Source organism: Sander vitreus, chromosome 7, assembly GCF_031162955.1.
Source record: "Sander vitreus isolate 19-12246 chromosome 7, sanVit1, whole genome shotgun sequence".
In the NCBI taxonomy this organism is placed as follows: Eukaryota; Metazoa; Chordata; class Actinopteri; order Perciformes; family Percidae; genus Sander; species Sander vitreus.
Genome location: NC_135861.1, coordinates 23,016,023 through 23,037,216, shown reverse-complemented (window position 1 = coordinate 23,037,216; position 21,194 = coordinate 23,016,023). Strand labels below are relative to the sequence as shown.

General features: G+C 41.2%; 1 protein-coding gene and 1 non-coding gene across 8 annotated transcripts; both read left to right on the top strand.

Moving 5' to 3' along the window:
• The first annotated feature begins 456 nt into the window (after window positions 1–456).
• On the top strand, window positions 457–21,141 carry LOC144521108 (MYND-type zinc finger-containing chromatin reader ZMYND8-like). 7 transcript variants are annotated; one of them, XM_078255416.1, is made up of 22 exons: window positions 466–561; window positions 2,268–2,491; window positions 2,589–2,824; window positions 7,798–7,865; window positions 9,285–9,445; window positions 12,717–12,938; window positions 13,422–13,535; window positions 13,798–13,890; window positions 14,250–14,337; window positions 14,423–14,478; window positions 14,584–14,661; window positions 14,756–14,871; window positions 15,000–15,475; window positions 15,938–16,066; window positions 16,188–16,349; window positions 16,554–17,069; window positions 18,231–18,692; window positions 18,806–18,951; window positions 19,072–19,152; window positions 19,243–19,321; window positions 19,473–19,712; window positions 20,822–21,141. In XM_078255416.1, exons 3-22 carry the CDS (start codon window positions 2,811–2,813, stop codon window positions 20,998–21,000), a joined length of 3,480 nt encoding a protein of 1,159 aa, XP_078111542.1. In that variant the 5' UTR covers window positions 466–561; window positions 2,268–2,491; window positions 2,589–2,810; the 3' UTR covers window positions 21,001–21,141. The 7 variants fall into 7 exon arrangements, with proteins under 7 accessions (XP_078111547.1, XP_078111542.1, XP_078111540.1 ...); XM_078255414.1 differs by having other exon boundaries at window positions 12,717–12,956; XM_078255415.1 differs by having other exon boundaries at window positions 2,268–2,495; window positions 12,717–12,956.
• Window positions 1,169–1,241, top strand: trnak-cuu (transfer RNA lysine (anticodon CUU)). The gene has a single exon. It is a non-coding gene; the product is annotated as a tRNA-Lys (tRNA).
• Window positions 21,142–21,194: the final 53 nt, after the last annotated feature.

The window sequence follows — 21,194 nt, the reverse complement described above, 5'->3', positions numbered from 1 at the left end:
TGTTAGGATATTTAGAATTAAGAGGTAGTTTGTGCAATTGAATAAAGTATTTCACTTTTTTTAATTGCTAAATTCCATTGTCAAACCAAGAGTTCTCAATGAACTTGTTTTTTTTAAAATTATTATTTATTCATATATGCAATTTAATTATACAGACAACACATTAGTCGGAGTAATCCAGTAATATATACATGATCATATATTATAACCTATAACACTAAAAAAGGATCCAATGTGCATAACAAGTACTTTTGAAACGTGTACATTTAGCTGAGAATACTCTGCACTTTTATACTCAAGTAGGATTTTTTTTATGCAGGACAGGATGAGCTGGGGATCGAATACACTATTTTCTCGTGGGTACATTTTTTTCACTTCACCTGTCGTTTAACATTTTATTTTGGAAAGAAAATAGCCGGAAGTTGCGATTTAATGTGCTTGAAAGTGCCCCCCGTTTAAAAGGCAACCACGTCAATTAAGTTAAATTATGGTGGCTTTAATGCGCCTCCTCTTACTTGATGGTGATTTACGGACAATGTACGGAGAAAACCAAACAGTCAGGTAACGTTAACTAACGTTTACACGGTGTTCAAGATACACGATCCCATAATTGCTGTGACACTAACGTAGCTAGCTAGCTAGCTACTTACTGAGCGTCTGTAATGTTTTCACTGCCATCAGGCGCGGTGTTATCTGGAAAGCTTATGTAAATACGCTAGCGAAAGCCAATTTTAATGGGTCGTTGTTTAAGTAAAGTGTTAGCTAACGTTAGTCTGTTGTGGCTTTAACTGGGCCGGTAGGACCGTGCAATAACGTTAACGTTACCATAGTAACGGAGTAATTTTTAGCCTAGTTCAAAGACACAACTTAAATAAAACACTTTTAGTTCTTTACCGCTAGAGGACAGTATGAGACAGAACTGGGATAAAAAACCAAACCCTAAATTAACCCTCTTGCCCTTCTTAATACATCCATGTTCCTTACACCAGCACAACGTGACGCAACTTCAAATCGGAGACGGTTTAAAAGTATTGAAGAAGTTGCTTCACCTAAATGAGAATAATATCAAGATAGTAGCCTACAACAGTTAACAATGAGAATACTATCAAGATAGTAGCCTACAACAGTTCAGAAATAAGACGGATTAGCACGTGTATGATTAAGTATCGCCCGGCTAGCTCAGTCGGTAGAGCATGAGACTCTTAATCTCAGGGTCGTGGGTTCGAGCCCCACGTTGGGCGCTCATCTTTTTCCCTCTCAGTCATAAACTCATACACTTTCACTTGGATCCATTATATTCGACAAAAGACGAGGCAGGGGTGCTTAATAGTAATTATTGTGACCAGTAGTTTGTGTAAGATTTTATTCGATTGCTTTATATTGACGGATCTTTCTGGTTTTTTGAAACTCCCTTTTACATCTATGGAAAGGCCTGTCAGTGTATGCTCTCTCATCTAGTGATCACAAAAACGGCAAACCATGTGTAGTTGAAAGAGTGAACACTGTTGCTTGTATTGTTGCTTGCTTGTTATATACAGTAAACATTTTCTTCCTAATATTTAGACACCTCATCTACATTTTTGGAGGACTATTCAGTATGACATGAATTACAGCTATACAAATGATCAAAGAGTTGAGTCAACAACGGATTCAGACAAAATAGGAACATTGTAAGAAAAACATTATAGATTATATTTATGGCAGGGTTATTACATTGTTTTTCAATTTTTCTGATCACTGAGTATTTCACTGCTGTTGAATGTCAAAAGGACAACATTTTGTGCTTTATCCAGCTGTGTGTAATTATTTATGATCACTGTTACAGCACAGACATTGAAGGGGGAACCTCGATACACACTTAATACAACGCTCCTCCAGTGTTAAAATTGAAATTTCAGTATTCTTTCTACTGGAGGGGAGATTCAAGATTCAAAATCCTTTATTAATCCCACAACGGGGACATTCACACTGTTGCAGGTGATACTAATGGGGAGATACATACATATATATTTTATATTTAATTTTAGTTTATTATATTTACTACATTTTACAACATGGTTAATATATTCATATCTACATTTGACACTAACTGGGCCATTATTTACCTAAAACTATTACAGTAACAACAGCGTGTGGCATAAAAAGGCATGGCTTCCTCAAAGCTCTACATCTGTTTCCCCTTTTCTTTACAACTAAACCATGAAAGTGTTTTGACTATATAAATTCTCACTTTAGCAGCCTAATTTTCTTTTCTTTCTTTTTTTCAGACTGAATTGCCAAAATAGGTGAGGAGCTACAGCTTCTCTTTTCTGTGGAAACAAGAGAGAGAGGGAGGAGTTTAAACAAAGGCCCTCTCCACATAAAAAAAATGGAAGCCATGGTGTCCTGCTCCTCATAGTCTACATGCTGCCATTTCTACTTCTAAAGCCTTCAAATAAGACAACTACCACCAGGTTCTACACTTGGAAGCTTCAAAACATTGTTATATGGGGTTTGTATGTCAAAAAGACTCATATTAATCATGTTATTTTGTGGTTTTAGGCCTAGCTCTCTGCTTATTTTTCTTCCCCTGTATCTGACACTCACAGTGCTGCCCCTGCCTGCAGTGAACAAAGATAATTATTCAGGAAACATTTCGGCCAATCAGACGCGGCCTTGTATCCTGCCTGTGAGGAAAGCGACCAGTCAGGATCTGGCTAACATCACTGGGGCCTGATCGCCTTGCATGAAGAGCGGAGCCTTCCCCGGCTGAGGGCTGAGAGTGTCCTCCATGTTTTATAAGTGTTGACATAACAGTGTGTCAGGCAGCCATGCATCCACAGAGGTAAGCTCTGTCTTTTTTTATCTCAACTCTCTGATAACAACATGGCTTCCTTCTTGTTGTTGTGGTGACTGTTGGTTTCTCATGATGAATGTGCACACCTTAAAAATAGGTTAGTGTGCAGGAGGAGGAGCTGGGGTGGGTTGGAGGCCTCGCCAGGCCTCTCTGCTCCACAGTGCTGAGGGTGGGGGGTTGGGTAACGACTCTCACCCTTGCTCTCTCTCTGTGTCTCAGGGTCACATGGGTGCCCCAGACAACCAGGCTGCCATACAGGAGGCAGAGTGGACCATGACAAATCCTTTTCCTTTTTATAATGCAAAAGAGACTTAGATTTAAAAAATGGCACCCACATCTTCTTTAAGTTGTGGCAGTCTTGTGTTGTAGCCTGGCAGAGAAAGAATGGGGGATGGGCAATGGAGGAGGAGGGGGGGGGGGTATTATGTACCCTTTGCAAGTGGATTGCCTCTGTGCTGTTTTCTTGTGTCATGCCAGGCCGGGGAATAGACGTGTGGGGCGACAGATGTGCTCATTAGGAGGACCCGGAGTGCAGGGCATAACTGAATACTGGTTTTCAGTCTTAATATTGTACATGTAAAATAAATTGTTCAGAAACTGAAAACTGTATAACTTGGTATATATTAAATAAAACTGTACTGGGGATGGAGTTTCTACACTCCATATTGATGAGAGGATGAGCCTACATGAAGCAAACCTTTTGTCAAAGGGTGATCCTCTTCCAATTCTTCCTTCAAATCCTTAGAAACAAGATGTTGGTACACTTGTATTTAAAGCCATAGGCCCTGAGTTTACGGTCCTGGGCTTTGTCCTCTCTATAGCACTATTGTGAAACTGCTTCCTCCACTCTCTGATCCTCAGACAGACAGTGGCCATTTTGTGTTTAGAGAGCTCTTCGTAGGAGAACTCTAGCCTGTCTTCACAGATCAGACAGCGGGGACAGAGAAACAACATGAGACATAACAGGTTTTTTATATGACACACGCCCTTGTGTGTGTACATGTTGTTGGCACACATTGCACTATTTTCTCTTTCACTTATGGTACTCTGTTTTTTTTTTCTGTTTTTACACAACAGAAATGTCATTAATACATTAGATACAGATAAAAATGCAGGTTTATAAAACATCAAGAGGCACAGTGTATGAGGAAACTCTTTACTGTTTGTTGCCATTATATATTTTTCAGAGCACTGATTGCACATTGTGTTTCATAATGTATCACCGTTTTAGCAGTCTCAATTGCGTGGGGGAAACAAAGAATGTTTTTTCTCTTGTGGCCTGACATAAGGCGTGTTTCATCTACACGACAGCCAGAAAATAGTAACGTTATAATCAGTTTCCTCTTAGAGTAATTCCCTCTCTCACCAAAACCAGAAGTTTGACCACTGAAAAGTAATGACTTACTCCACAGTTCTGTTCAAGCCTGTAATATAAATGTTACATTGATAGTTAGATATGTCAGCAATGTGCAATGTCGTGGGGTTGGGACAAATCGTGTGGGCCTTCTTCTGAGGCAATGTAGCCACTAAACAGAACGGCAGAGGTTGAATAGCAGAGCCGCTGAGTTATGCATCACAGCCATAAATATAATCTCCCAAAAGACCTTTTTCAAATCCCCCTGGTTTATGCTGTCATAATCAAGAAGGGCAAGCTAAACTGAAGGAATAAAACCTGTCTAATGCAGGGGGAAATCTCTGCATTGCAGCAAAAGTGCTTTTTAAGAGGAAGAGGGGAGCCTGCACACTGATCCGTGTGGCATAGCACTGCCGACCAATGATATTCCACCCTGTTGGCCCTCCAGCCAATTGCAGCTGCAGTTGAGGTTAAAGATTGACAATCGGAGGGAGAGCAGCAGGGAGAGCAAGGGCCTTCTGGAAAATTCCACAGCCATCTTTGATTCACCCTTTACAGCCTTATATAAAATCCAGGTCAAATCTTTCTTTAATACAGGATATTCTGTGCATACTTAAAGTATAGTTTGGTGTTGATCCATTGTTTTAACATTGTAAAGGAGTCATGCTAAAACAGGCGTCTTTATGTAGTTAAATCATTATTTTATTAAATGTTAACTAGGATCTTATACCTTCTGCTTTTCTTATGTTTTTGTTGATTTCAGGAAAAACAAAAGCTAATAGTATGCATTTTATTTGTCTGCATGTGGTTGGTCTTGTAAAAGCTGAATGTCTCTTGATATTTTACAAAACCTAATAATCTCTCTGGGGTTTTGAGTAGCAGGGTAAGTAGGATGTTTTGTAGTCAATGGTATTAATTCCAAGTGTTTTCAGTGGCAGTTTCAGAGCAAAGAGTGCAATAATGAAGTTTGCATTGAATTACTTTCCTGGGCTGCCATAAAGGGAAGCCATTTATTCAAATATTTGTCTGTTTGATGTCTAAGAAGAACTGCACATTCTTTAAAGAATAGAGAATGGCTCTGCCAGGATCTCAGTGTGGCTTCACAGTGATGGTCTCTCTTTCTTCAAAATGAAATCTAATTATTCTATGACAGCAGTATTCAGGGAAGGAGGCAAGACAAGATGAAAGGCATAAAAAGAGAGATGAGTGCTTCTCATTTTGCTGGGTTTTCTCATGTCTCCCTCTCTGTGTTCCTTCTCTATCTTTGTGATCGGCCGTGAAGGTTTGTCTTGACCTAGCTGTGTTTTTGAAAATGTTGGGACTGTAATCTCCACAGATCTCTCTGGTCCTCCTGCATGGATGTGCCAGTGCCTGAGTCTGAGCCTCGGAGTGGGGGATGGGGGAGAGGGGGGAGGGGAGCTAGCTGTGGCCTCCATTTTCTGTGACGAGAGAACCCTGCTCGTCTCTCACAGGAGTGGAATCTAAAGGCATTGAGTCAGTGTTGTTTCCTTCCTGTCCATCAGGTACTACTTGCAGAGGGGAATACTGTCAGTGTTTTCTTGAATCCGCGTCTCTGGAATATATCCCAGAATCTGCTGAGGATTTATTTGCCTAAACTCTCCTTGTGTGACGGATCATAGCTCCTGATCTGACAATGTCCTTTGGATCATACTAATTACTATTGGTCATCCTGTCTTCCTGGTTGTCTTGCCATTAAGTGTGTATATAATATAGGGTTGTGGTGCTTTTGTTTAGCAACTCTGCCTGGTGATGGTGAATGTTCTCTCTTTTCAGGCTTGTGGTACACGTAGCAGAGTGGCTTGGCTAACGTTGTCTTATTTTGATGTGGGCCTCGTTTGTTCACTCAGTCCGGAACAGGAAGGCCCCTGAGGTGTGTGTGTGTGTGTGTGTGTGTGTGTGTGACTGCTGGCAGGCTGAAACAAGATACCCATATGCATATTTTTAAAGAACCTCTGCTCAACCCATGTTTGCCATTTCTCAAACAACAATGGTTATGATTTATTTATTCTCTTAAGAGAACAGGGAATGTATTTAGAATAGCCTTGATGATTGTGTTGACTTGGTCACATATATGATATTTTGTGTGGTAGAAAGAAGATATTTTAATCATTGTTAAACCAAAATTGTGTAGCAAACACCAAGGTTGACTTTGGTTTAACAGTTGATGTGATCACATCTTATCTCTTTGAGTTGGGCCTGTCATATCTGATTCATTAAAGCCTTTAGGATCTGTGTTTTAACCTCCCTATGCCTATTAGTGAACTGACATTTGATCAACTTGTGTGGAATGTCTTTTGAAGGGTGGAAGAGGGGACATGAAGCGCATTCCTTAACTTTCAGAAGAGGAAAAAGCTTATCCCACAAAATGTGTTTGACCTTTGAGTCATAACCTGTAAACCCACCATCCTAGCTGGAAACCAGAGCTGCAGCCAAAGCTACGAGCTGGTCAAGTCTGTGACCTGTCAGGGGTACTTGGGAGGGTTTTCTTCTCGGGGTTGTGAATAAAGGCTACGTCCTTGGAACAGGGCCCTCTGTTGCTCTGACAAAGGAGGAACCAAATACTCAAAGGCTTTTCATTTATCGCCAGACCCCCTTTATGCTCGTGCTTTTTTTTTTCCTCAGAGGAAATTAGATGAGAGCAGGATCAGAGACCTGGGAAATCAGGGTTTTTTCAGTGCTAGATGTGCATATTGGAGATACTGTATTCTTAGTTTTAATTCATGGATTTATGACATTAATAATGGCCTGTTTCCATCGGTTTTGTAAACACAGCTGTAGAAAATGCAGATTTTACAGAAAATTCTTATGTAACTCCACAATTATGTATATGTGTATATAATTTCCAAATTTACAGACTATGGATAGTGATACAAACATAAGTTTGGCCAAAAAAGCTGCTTTAAATATACATGCGGTGAAGATTTGGGCTGAGAATATTTAGATAGACCTTGTTGAAGCTGGTTAGATGGATCTCTTGTTAATGGTCTCCAAGAATGGGCCTAAATCCCTCAGGGTCACCCTGTTGTTACTGAAGAGGCTTGGGAGCTAGTAGAAACGCATACTGTTAATCATCATGAGACATATGTCCCTCCACTAGTATGAACTCCCTCTGACTTTCTCCTTACTATAGGTCCATTTACCATTTGTTATAAACAAAGCACAGCAAATATCAGGACCTAGTCAGACTAGAATCTATAGCTGCAATGTCTCCTGAAGGACGGAGTTGCAGGGTAATAAAATGGCCCTATGTGTTGTGAATACCAACTTGTGCTTAGCGGAGACGGGTGTTGCCATGGCGATTGTACCCATTCTTCCTCTTGGAACATTAAGAACATACTCAGACTTGTTTGTCACAGATAATATGGAAAGGATTTGAACTTAGTTGCACAATGTCAGCGATGTGCTGACATCAAATGAAAACAATAACAATGGAAACCTGCAGAGTCCCTATTGACAGATCCTCAGGGACCCGGGTGCCGTAGGTGGTGTTCCACTTGTTTACTGTTCTGCTGATATGGTTTCTGAACACCCTTTCTGACTTTGTATTTGGCTCTCTTTCTGTGTGCTCTTGTTTGGTGCTCTGCAGTCTGGCTGAGGAGGAGATAAAGACAGAGTCTGATGTGGAGGGGATGAATGCATCTGCACGATCCAAAGGTAAGTCTCTAAGGCCGAGCACCTCGCATTAAGACTTAAAGATGTCAGATGTCTTAGTTTCAGAGAAGGTAGAGCTTATTTACTGTGAGTTTCAAGAGCAGGGTAATGCATTTTGTTGGTATCTTAGGACTGCAAAGATAATCCATTATGCCTGGCTGCCTGCCTGTTTACAATTTGTCAAGTAGGGTATTGTTAGTTCAGAGGGAGCCCTCAAGCTATTCGTTTCTATAAAGTGGGAATCTAATATGTATAAGTGGCATCTTCAATAATTGCTTTTTAGATCAGTGTGATTGCTGTCAATACTAGATGTTGATGTTATCATGACAAAATTCTAAAAGCTGAGCACTGCATCTGACCATTGAATTTATGTCAAACATCAATCATGTGCAACAACACAAGATATAGCAAGCCAGCTAATATTACCTACTAGTCCAACAGAAAGATGGCCAGCTCGGCATCTGTCTTGCAGCCTTTTTATTTTGCCAAGCTCTCGTCAATGACTAAAAGCCAGTCTGAGACATACTCTTGTCTAGTGGCCTCTTGCTCGGTCCTGCTCTCCTTTACTCTTCTAAGCCTCCTCTGTCAATGTCCTTTTCGGTTTCCTCGCCTCTGCCATTATGTCCGTAGAGGCTGCGGATTCCGTTGCACGCTGACCCGGCTCTGGTTATGGCACGACACCAGCGCTGCTCTCCGCCCCTCTCCCTGGGCCTGAAAACTGCCTCCTCCCAGCGGTCCAAAGCTCCTGTGCTAGACATGTAAACATCAACACTCCCCTGGTGCTCCAAGCTCCCAGTCCCTAGCAGCATGTCTAACTGAGCTAACTAGCTACAGTTAGCAGCAGTCAACGGTTAGCTTTACTTTAGCAACATGTAAAGCTTTCTGTCCATCAGGAAACCCCCTTAATCACAAAGAGTCATGGCAGAGCAGCCGGAGCACATCAGAAAGAAAACCAGAAAACATTTTCTCCATAAAATATGATGAAATTTCACCAAAATCCGTGGTAGTGCCTTAAAGCATTAAACACCTCTCCGTGGAGATCCGACTGCTCACCAAAGTTACATAGTGTGAGAACAGGCGTTCAGGTGCGGAGTAAGAATGAAGGATGCACCATTCTCCCTGTTACAATTCAGTGTAGCATCAAAATGATTTTTAAGCTGTTATTTTAAGGTAAAATAGTTACGCAACGTTGCTTTAAATTTGCACTACCTTGGTTTCTCTAAGCTCTTAAGAATGTGGGATGATGGTAATCATATATTATGGTTGACAATTATTTCCATCCTCTTGATTTATTCTAGGAATAGCTAAACTACTGTCATGGTACCCGTGTTTTAATCTTCTTAAGCTTGTGTAATGTGTTGAGTGCAGTGAACAATACAAGCCATCTTTCATCGTGTGATGACCTTGTGTTTCCGCTTCCAGTCCCTGATCCACCGGGGTCAGCAGAACGACCAGTGGCACCACAGAAGAGAAAGGTGTCCAGTCCCACCCATTCTTCCAATGGACACTCTCCCTCGGACACCTCCCCGAGCCCTCTCAAGAAAAAGAAGAAGCCTGGGGCCGTCAACTGTCACAAAGACCAGGTAAGTGCTCCAGTATACTCATTTCCAGATCTGGCGTGCTCTCTAAGGCTGTGAAGTATGGTGTAGCTACTCGTTTCGACTGGAGCTCTCTCCTTCCACACCAGAAAGTGGAGTTAGCAAAGGAGATGGTGCCAAAAATAATCCAAAACAAAGACAGCAGGAGTTTGGACTGTTTTGTCTTCTACCCATGTTCCAAAGCACTTAATCACATTGAAAGGGCAAAAAACATTACATTACATTTTTAAACAAAAGGCTAAGGGCGCGCTTATGGTGTGAAGTGGGTGTGAATGTTTCAGAAATTGTTGACAGAGCCGTCCGACAAGCAGTTCTGATGGGGGTGTACTGTCACCTTTAGTCTTTATTTCTAACCTAGACTACCTGAAGGATGGTAATACCAGGTGAACAAGACTAAGAGAATTTTTTAGCAAACTCTGGCTGGAGGCCGACACACACTGCAGAGATCAATGCTCAATGAGGGACTTCCTTTTTTGTGAAAACGTTCCACATTGCCTGCGAGAGTACGCCACCTTTTGATTTTGACTGTAGTATACTGTCAGCTTAAAGGTGCTCTAAGCGATGTCGGGTGAGGTTACTTCTTGTTGACGTTCGAAGTATTGTCAAACAAAACTTAGGCTAGCTCGCCCCTCCCTCCTCCTCATCCCATCCCCTCTCCCTCCCTTCCGTGCTTCCTGAAACCGTCATGAACGCGCATTGTGGAAGTAGCCTACGTGCTAACGCTGCTGTGGTGATGGCTCAACCAACTCCTTCTTGTCGGTTATTGGCTGGAACACTGTTTAATATGTTTCGTGGTGCAGGTGGGCGCAGTTTGTTTTTGTTGCCGTTTGTGGAGCCTGGGCTGTCTACAGAGACCATGTTTTTTTACAGTGTGTTCAGGGGACAGGCAGCTAGCGGATAGTGAGATGTTTGCTGTATTTGACAACAAACAACGCGTGACATCGCTTAGAGCACATTTAAAGATGGACAAGCATGTATGGATGTTACCTGCTGTGGTCAGCTCAGTGTTTTGTTTTTTTTTAATATTTTTTAGACATTTTACATATCAATCACCTCTGGTCATTAATGTCCTGTCATTTTGCTGAATTTAAGTGTTTGCATTTTGATGATGTATGACTGATGCATATGTTTTTAGTATCTGCTTGCCAAATGAATGTGGTGCTGAGTGATTCCCTTTTGCCATTTAGTCCTCTGTTGAACTGGCATGACATTAAAAGAAAATTCTAGTGCTTTGGTTTAATATTTTTACCGGTATTATATATGCTTTCATTGGCAAATAAGCTGCAATTTAATTTTACCACTACTCCTGGAGAATTAATACCAACACTGATTTGGTGTAAGCTTAAGACTTAAGATAATTTTGACTGTGAAACATCATCTTGAGCTGTAAAAGCAGCTGCATCAGCTTCTATTCATCCATTAATGTATCATCAGCAAAGTACCAGTTGGGTATTTACAAACCCCAATTCCAATGAAGTTGGGACGTTGTGTAAAACGTAAATAAAAACGGAACACAATGATTTGCAAATCTTTTCCAACTTATATTCATTTGAATACTCTACAAAGACAAGATATTTAATGTTCAAACTGATGAACTTTGTTTTTTTGCAAATATTCACTCATTTTGAATTTTATGCCTGCAACATGTTCCAAAAAAGCTGGGACAGGAGCAACAAAAGACTAGGTAAGTTGAGGAATGCTCAAAAAATACCTGTTTGGAACATTCCACAGGTGAACAGATTAACTAGAAACAGGTGAGTGTCATGATTGGGTATAAAAGGAGCGAGGATGGAGTGAGGTTCACCACGTTGTGAACAACTGCGTGAGCAAATAGTCCAACAGTTTAAAAACAATGTACAATTGCAAGGTATTTAGGGATTTCATCATCTACAGTCCATAATATCATCAAAAGATCCAGAAAATCTGAAGAAATCTCTGCACGTAAGCGGCAAGGCCGAAAACCATCATTGAATGCCCGTGACCTTCGATCCCTCAGACGGCACTCCATTAAAAACTAATATCATTATGTAAAGGATATTACCACGTGGGCTCAGGAACGCTTCGGGAAAACCATTGTCAGTTAAAACAGTTCGTTGCTACATCTACAAGTGCAAGTTTAAACTCTACCGTGCAAAGTGAACACCATATATCAACAACACCCAGAAACGCCGTAAGCTTCTCTGGGCCCGAGCTCATCTCAGATGGACTGATGCAAAGTGGAAAAGTGCGATGTGGTCTGATGAGTCCACATTTCAAATTGTTTTTGGAAATCATGGACGCCAAAGAGGAAAAGGACCATCCAGATTCTTATCAGCGCAAAGTTCAAAAGTCAGCATCTGTGATGTTATGGGGGTGTGTTAGTACCTATGGCATGGGAAACTTGCACATCTGTGAAGGCACCATTAATGCTGAACGGTACAGTACATACAGGTTTTGGAGCAACATATGCTGCCATCCAAGAAACATCTTTTTCAGGGACGTCCCTGCTTATTTCAGACAAAGACATGGCCACATTCTGCACGTGTTACAACAGCGTGGCTTCGTAGTACTAGTCTGGCCTGCCTGCAGTCCAGACCTGTCTCCCATTGAAAATGTGTGGCTCATTATGAAGCAAAATTTGACAACGGCGATCCCGGACTGTTGAGCAACTGAAGTCGTACATCAAGCAAAAATGGGAAAGAATTCTACCTACAACGCTTCAACAATTAGTGTCCTCAGTTCCCAAACGCTTATTGAGTGTTGTTAAAAGAAAAAGTGATGTAACACAGTGGTAAACATGCCCCTGTCCCAGCTTTTTTTTCCGCAAAAAAACAAAGTTTATCAGTTTGAACATTAAATGTATTGTCTTTGTAGTGTATTCAATTGAATATATGTTAAAGATTTGAAAATCATTGTTTTTATTTATGTTTTACACAACCTCCCAACTTCATTGGAATTGGGGTTTGTACGAGAGAATCGTATTATGCATTGTGTTTACTCTCAGGTGAAGGATGAGCTAAATGTACTGTTAAAAGAACAGCTGTTAAACTTGTTGGGGTAGTCTTGTTTGACTCACAGTTGAAACAGTCAAACAGATGATCAGATAGTTTCCTAATTGCTTTAAAAAGTCTTGTGTTAGGTTTAGCAATTTTACTACCCTCTATGCTGCTTCCATTGCTTAACCTACCACATGTCTTGTTTTTGTTGCACTGCACCTTTTTGTGTTCCTGCGTGTTTTTTGAAACCTGCCCCCCTGTTTCTCTTGCCTGCATTTCAGTCAGAGCTAAGACATGGTCCCTTTTACTATATGAAGCAGCCAGCACTCACCACAGACCCTGTTGATGTTGTACCGCAGGACGGCAGGAATGACTTCTACTGCTGGCTGTGCCACCGCGAGGGCCAGGTGCTCTGCTGTGAGCTCTGCCCCAGGGTGTACCACGCCAAGTGCCTCAAACTACCAGCCGAGCCCGAGGGCGACTGGTTCTGTCCAGAGTGTGAGGTATCTCGCAGAAGACGTGTATGTGTGTAGCTGTAAACAAATGATTGTGGCAAGGCACAATCTTGCTTGCTTAGTTGACAAAAGGGGTGTCAGACTATGTGCCATGAGCAGCTTTAGCCAGAGAAAAGAAACTAATCGGTGAAATCACCTGCTTTTGTCTATGGTTGATCCAAAAACCTAAAGACCTCTTGGCACATGGCGTGACACTCCAGCAAGCTAAATGCTCACACTGCAAGTTTGAGAGATGTTAGAGGATTGAAGTTTTGATCTGCTTTTTAACATTTAAAGGGACATTTAATACGTACTTCTTTTCATCGACACAATTTTGAATTTGTGTACAAGCTAAATAAAAACAAAATCACATAATGTAAACTTTACAAAAGTTGAGATGTAAGTTTATATTAGTATCAATGTCCTTTTTGCTTGATGTTTTCATGATGTGTTCACTAATGCATTTAATTATTAAACTTTTTATTGTTACAGAAAATAACAGTTGCTGAATGCATTGAAACCCAGAGCAAAGCAATGACAATGCTGACAATAGACCAACTCTCCTACTTGCTCAAATTTGCACTCCAAAAGATTAAACAGCCTGGGGTAAGACTTGTAAAGATTCATTTTATGCTGGTTTAATAGGTGTCTTATCATTTTTCTGTGTCTAAGAAAATGTTTTGTATGAATCCCCTTGAAGCAAATTTTTGATCTTGGGCATGTAAATAAAATTGACTGGACTTATGTTGACCTTTTTATATTCAAACCCAAAAGTCCAGGGAATGTATATAGGACATGAGAGATCCAAATTTTGGCTAATGCATGTTGTTTTTTTTGTTTGTTTTTTACATTTGTCTCAAATGAGCAGACTGAGCCTTTCCAGAAACCTGTGTCTCTGGAACAGCACCCGGATTATGCAGAGTATATTTTCCACCCCATGGACCTGTGTACTTTAGAGAAGGTAACATTATTTTTTCATTTTATTTTAATTTGCACATAAAAATGGTACAAATAGAATGCACAAAGTAAAAACAGAAAAAATGCTAAATGAATTAAAGGGACAACAGAGTGAGTGTCTTTACTTTGAGGACACATTAAGTAGTAACATAACAGAACAAATGTTGTCACAAGATACCATTGCGAACAAAAAATGTAGAGTACACCACAGTTCACAAGTAAAAATACAGATACAATACCCAAAACAAAGTATAAAACCATACTTTGGAGCAAGATTTGTGACTCGTTTTTTTTTTAATTTATAATTCATTATTTTCAGTGAAGTATCTTGTCTTTGATTTTGTTATTTTCACTTTTTAATAGACTATCAAAAAGAAAATGTATGGCTGCACTGAAGCCTTTCTTGCTGACATGAAATGGATCTTACACAACTGCATCATCTATAATGGAGGTAGGCCACTTTGACATAAATCAGTAATCCCTCTAATCAGTAATCCCTCTTTCAAACTATAAATTAGATTGTGACTTTATTTCAGGTAATCACAAATTAACAGCAACTGCAAAAGTCATCGTCAAGATTTGTGAACATGAGGTAAAGAAGCTTTACTAACTTAATAATGGCAAAGATTCTGCAAGCGTCTGCATATGGCTGATTTAACAATGAATAACATATTTGTCATTTTATATGTATTATTAGATGAATGAGATTGAGGTCTGTCCAGAGTGTTATCTGTCTTCATGCCAAAAAAGGGACAACTGGTTTTGTGAGCCATGTGTAGGTCTTTACACAATCTTAAATACTATATTTATACATTTTGGTTTAGATTTTAGATCTGTAAGGCATTGAATTATTTTGCTTTGTCCTTTAGAGTCAACCACACCCCCTGGTCTGGGCTAAGCTAAAGGGCTTTCCCTTCTGGCCAGCAAAAGCACTTCGGGAAAAGGATGGGCAGGTAGACGCACGCTTCTTTGGGCAACATGACAGGTGAGAGAAGCTTTTGAGCATGTAGAGCAAATTGGCTCTATGTATTAGGGTTGTTGGACCAAAAATAAATCAAGATTAGTATCATGGTTATTCTAACTCAATGAATGTCTTTTTGTTGCTTTATGTAGGGCCTGGGTCCCCATAAATAACTGCTACCTCATGTCCAAAGAGATCCCTTTCTCTGTTAAGAAGACAAAGAGCATTTTCAACAGTGCCATGCAAGAGATGGAAGTCTATGTGGAAAACATTCGCAAGAAATTTGGGGTCTTTAACTATGCACCCTTCCGCACTCCCTACACACCCAACAACCAGCTACAGATGCTACTGGACCCCTCCAACCCCAGTGCTGGGACAGTGAAAACAGAGAAAACGGATAAACTTCGCTTCAACTTTGATATAACCGCATCTCCTAAGATGGTCCTCAGCAAGAGTTCCACACCCAGTGGCATGAGTCGGAGGGTCTCAATGACAGACATGCCTCGGTCTCCGATGAGCACCAACTCCTCAGTTCACACAGGGTCCGATGGGGAGCAGGATATGGAAAAGGCCGGCAGGAATCCTGCCTTCCACTATAGCACTGGAGAGGAATCAATGGACTGTACTGGTAAGTAAATGTTGGCTATAAACAATATATTTGTAATAGCAATGTATCAAATGACGAAAACATTTGTGACATTGTAGAGATGAACCAACAGAGAATAATCCCCCGAATCTGCAGCTGTCCCACGGCTTTACGGAGCTTTATAGCGAGTTTCAGCTCATTGTTCAGCTGTCCGGCCTGTTCAGGAGTTGGAGTCCAAACCAGAGCTAAAAGAAAAGTGAATATTAGACTTGCATTCATCAGGTGGACAAAAGCATTATGAATGATAATGTTGCTCTATATCTGCTGGATGTGTAAATAGGCAACTGTTTGCTAACAAGTTCCGCTTATCAACTTAAAAGGTGATGGTGTCAATGTTGTGTTCACAACTTGTTTCTGCTGTCCCAAAATGGCCAAACAAATCAGTTATTGCAGGTTAAAAGTCACCATGAGTGGACACCAACCATTTTACATTTGTAATTACAGCATCTCCTGTCTCTGGGAAGATGGGTCCCGCAGGTAGTATGGCAGGCAGCCCGAAGCCCTTTAGCCCTAGTCTGGTGCCCAAGCAGGAGAGGACTGCAGGCACTGGCGGAATCCTTAATCTCAACCTGGGTCAGTACCAACAGCGCAAATATACTGTAATGATGTTGTCATAAAAGTTAATCAACATTTTATCATCCTTATCATGTTAAAGAATATTAAAATTGACTGAACATTCACCTGTTTCTTTCAGATCGGGTGAAGGCTGAGATGGATCTGAAGGAGCTGAGTGAGACCGTGCAACAACAGCAGCAGCAACATCAGCAACAACAAGGAGCGTCGGCTCCCCTCCCCACCACAAAGAGACCCATCAGGAGTCTGGACAAGACTATTGAGAGCTGCAAAGCACAGCTTGGTACATACAGTACCCATTCACCTTGTGCTATTTTTGCCACAAAACTCTTTTCATTTACTGTTAAAATCTTCCAGTAGTTTCAAGAATATTTAATTTTGTTGTTTTTCTTGTAGTCCAAACATTCTTTATTTATGCCATTTTGTGACAAAAAGAGTTTTAACTAATAAAAATCATGTAATCAAGAATGTATGTTTCTCCATACAGGAATAGATGAGATCTCTGAAGATGTGTATAAAGGAGTGGATCACAGCGACTCTGAGGACTCTGAGAAATCTGACTCAAGCGACAGCGAGTATCTCAGCGACGAGGAACACAAGCCAAAGAGCTCCGCCCAGGACGACAAGGAAAAAGCAGAGAGAAAAAGGCCCAAAGCAAGCACGGCGGAAGAGAATAAGGACGGAGTTACAGGGACAGCAGATAAAGCCAAACCTGAACCCCTGCTCAAAGACAAGCAGGGTAGCATTGGCCCAGATAGGGACCTCCAGGACAAGCCCAGAACGCCCCAGTCTCAGCCTCTCGCTGACAACAAACCCAAAGCCCCAGAGGAGGGCAGAGCAGCTGCTGCCACATCAGTGGCTGAGCAAGACTCTGATTCTGAAAGAGAGCTGGTGATCGACCTGGGAGATGAACATGGAGGCCGTGACTCAAAAAGGGCAAAAAGAGAGCCAGGGGCTTCTGCTGCCAAAACTCTCAAAGAGCCTATTGTTGCCAAGTTGGAAGGTGAGGCATTTGAGATACTGTATCCATTTTGTCCTTGTCATTAGGACTTGTCTCAGTTTGAAGGACAATTGGGAGAAAATGCCCTTATGATGTTTGAACACGCACACAGCGAAGTGCAAGCCAGTGTGAGCTTCAATGCAAGTCTATCAAAATTAAAACGCATTTTAATTTCAACTCTCCTCCAGTAAACAATGCTTTATTCACCAAATGCTCTCAGCTATCTTGTCTTTAGGGTGATGTCTGAGGCTATTATCCAGTTTCCTTATTTATACATTCCATGGATCAGTGATGTGTGTGTGTGTGTGTGTGTGTGTGTGTGTGTGTGTGTGTGTGTGTGTGTGTGTGTGTGTGTGTGTGTGTGTGATGTGTGTGTGTGTGTGTGTGTGTGTGTGTGTGTGTGTGTGTGTGTGTGTGTGTGTGTGTGTGATAAATCACCATGTGTACAAACATTATCATCACCCTTTTCTTAAAAATAATATTTACAAAAAGGCCTTTACTCTTAGTGGATACAAAAAGTATTTTTAGAAATATAAATTACCATGAATACATCACTTACAAAAATGAATAACTGTCTTTTCAGAATTACATTTACATTACAGTTACATTTCATTTTACGCATTTTTTTTTTTCCCTGTCAAAACTTGCCGTCTACATTACCCACAATTCAGCCGCTAACAGTTTGGTCAGGGATTCAGGTATTTAATGCTAGTAGTGGCCTTGAGCTGCTGGCCTCAAGCACCGATAAGGAGCGGGTTACAGAGGTCTTGGAAGCTCACCTATTTCTAACTCCACACCCCCAGATTTATTTTTAGTCTTCAGCCCCATCTGACACTAACTCGGGCAACATACCTTGAGGCAGATTTAGTGCAGCTCCTTGAAGCCACAAATGCCTTCTTCTTTTTCCCCCCCCCCACATATGCAGTCATACAGACCTAGACCTGTAAACAGATGAGATGTGTAAAAGTGGTGGAGTTCCCCTTAAACAAAATTTTCAATTCTGCTCTCAAAACATCCCATATGGTCTCCAGTTGACTCTACTGATCTAAGCAAAAAAATCTAAATGATCTAATTCCGCATTTAACCCTCTTGGGCTTAAGTGCCCAATTTAGAAATCCAGAATGCCTCACACTTATGGAGCTATTATTTTTTTTTTCTGCTCAGGAAAACTGCCTTCATCTGCTGCAGCCGCACCATCACGAGAAGCCGCCTCTAACCGGAAAGACTCTTTGCAACCCGCCATCACAGCAGCCCTCAACCTTGTTTCCACTGCAGCTTCTGGTCAGCCCAGTGCTACCAGTGGATCAACCAGTGCACCCTCTCCTGCCTCCACCTCAGGCTCCACAACATCCCCAGTACCTGTAGCTGTAAAGAAACAGCGCCCTCTACTGCCTAAAGAGACAGCTCAGGGAGTGCAGCGGGCGGTGGTTTGGAATCCAACCAAATTCCAGACGTCCTCTCAGAAGTGGCATAAGCAGAAGGTGCAGAGGCAGCAGCAGGAAGAGCAGTCAGCAGCGCAGCCACCGGCCCAGAGTCCGGGGCAGACACACAGCCCACAGCAGCTGCAGTCACAACAGCAGAACTCCTCCTCAAGTACCCGCTATCAGACCAGACAGGCAGCCAAGGGTATATACACCAGCCTAATCAGTCATATGGACATTAAACTGTGCATATTTAAGATGAAAATGTGTATTAAAAGATGCATTATTTCCATTTTTCCCCATCTTTATCCCCTGCAGTGCAAAAAGACGTGCCTCAGGGTACTTCCTCATCCACAGCTTCCCAGGTCACATCTGGCAGCTCCTCTTCTTTCATGTCAGGAGACTTGCAGATCCCTACAGGCTCAGCAGAGGTGGCTGCAGATATAGCCAAGTACACCAACAAAGTAATTTGGCTAATTTTATCTCACATAAATTGAATTACTGCTCTGTTCACTTCATTGTTACAGGATGTAAGTAGTTACAACTGTGGACTAATATCACTTGTATTTGCCAAAACTTTGCAGATTATGGACACAATAAAAGGGACAATGACTGAAATATACAATGATCTTTCCAAAAGCACATCAGGAAACACAATTGCAGAGGTACATTCTGGCATATAGACGGATGCTTATTTAATGTGTCATAATGGCAAACACTTGGCACGTTTTAATCTCTATGTATTCTTGCCACAGATTCGACGGTTAAGGATAGAGATTGAGAAACTCCAGTGGCTGCATCAACAAGAGTTATCCGAGATGAAACACAATCTTGGTAATTTCCTGCTTCCAGGAATGTGTCACCACACTTCTGAGAGTTGATGTACTACTGAACCAGTCTTTTCCTGAATGTTATATGAATACAGATGTTTCTTTTTCACACATGGCATGAGTTCCAAGTTTTTCTTTTGTTACCCTAAATGCAGAACTGACGATGGCAGAGATGAGGCAGAGTCTGGAGCAGGAAAGAGAACGGTTGGTGGCTGAGGTGAAAAAGCAGATGGAGTTGGAAAAGCAACAGGCAGTGGACGAGACCAAAAAGAAACAGTGGTGCGCTAACTGCAGGAAGGAGGCCATCTTCTACTGCTGCTGGAATACCAGTTACTGTGATTACCCCTGTCAGCAAGCCCACTGGCCAGAACACATGAAGTCCTGCACACAGTCAGGTAACGTAAACACTCACACTGCACTAGTGTGTCCAATATATAGATTACATTTGGGCAACATGTGTTGTTGATTTATGTTGAGGGCTGTGATGCAGAGGCTGTCACACAATGGTTATTACAAATAAAAAATGAATTGGCAAATGTAAATACCAAAAGCCACTGTTTTATTAGGTTTCAAATTATGTTGATTTAATGTAGTCTACCAAAGATACTCAAAACACAAAATATTATGCACAAGTATTTTATTATTCAATAATTGCATTTTTATTATTTAATGTGGATTTATAGGCAGGATAGGTTACCTATGGGCACTTTTTTTCTCAGAGCAGTCCTCAATATGTGTTTTCTCAATATGAATGCTTCCCCAGATGTGCTGTTTCCTGTTGCAGATGAAGCACCCAGTATTTGCTCCTCAAGTGCTGTGATCCACAACTATAATACAATTTGACATGTAGAACACATAGCAGTAAAGTTGTAAAGGAATATACATTATGTTCTCTGCCATCAGGATAGATGATTTCCTGACGACCAGATTTATAGAAAGTTATTGGACTTTAATGACTGGGTTTTTCTTGTGTATTATACAACAAGGCATAAATATGATGTCCTTGTTACTAAAATAGTGGATTAAGCAGATTCTTTTTTATCAAAGATAATCTCTATCCACTTATACTTCAGTCTGATGTGAAAGCCATTATTTTCAGATGGGTTATTTTTTGAAACAGACAAAAATGTTCTCATTCAATCTCCTTCTCCACACTTACTATATTTGGACATAAATATATATCTAGCAATTAATGTCATTCGTATAATGACATGACACCACCCAAAACACAGTGTGTCATTCCTGTTAGTCCTCCTATAAAGTCATCCCCACAGTCACCTAGCCCCCAAATACTGTAAACCCAAGCACTCATTCCTTCAAAGACTCACATAATGTATCTAACCAACTGATAAAGTATAGTGTACCTTTGCATAGCTTACCTCACCATTGTGCTTAATAGACACTGCCTTGCCTCTAACCCAACCTAGAAGGCAAATAATACAGAAAAACATGCACAGATATACAGTATCCATATTCTCATTTTATATTTTCCTTTCCCTTCCAGCCACAGCTTCGCAGCAAGAGCCAGAAGCAGAGTCCAACTCCGACCCTTCATTGAAATCTTCAAGTCACTCTCCAGCCACACAAACCCTGCTCTCAGGAGCGGGATCCATATCAGACAAAAGCAACTCTCCCACATATTTGGACAAGAGCAAGGACAGTGCCGGCGTTACTGTGACCTAACTGCTACACTACAGATACTCTCGCACATTTTGCAAGGCCGCTGTGGGGCTTGTCGTGTCAGACATGATGCGGCTTCAAACTTGGTGCTTAAAGGCCTGCGTGACAAATCACTTAGATTTTTCCATTCCCACGCATTCCCACGCACTTTTTTTTTTGGTTCATCTCTCATTCGCAGTTATCACAAGTCTGTGTTC

Coding starts and splice junctions, on each gene's coding strand:
- LOC144521108 (XM_078255414.1), top strand. Junction 15,476..15,937: donor GGAATCAATGGACTGTACTG/GTAAGTAAATGT, acceptor TTGTAATTACAG/CATCTCCTGTCTCTGGGAAG. Junction 16,067..16,187: donor AATCCTTAATCTCAACCTGG/GTCAGTACCAAC, acceptor TGTTTCTTTCAG/ATCGGGTGAAGGCTGAGATG.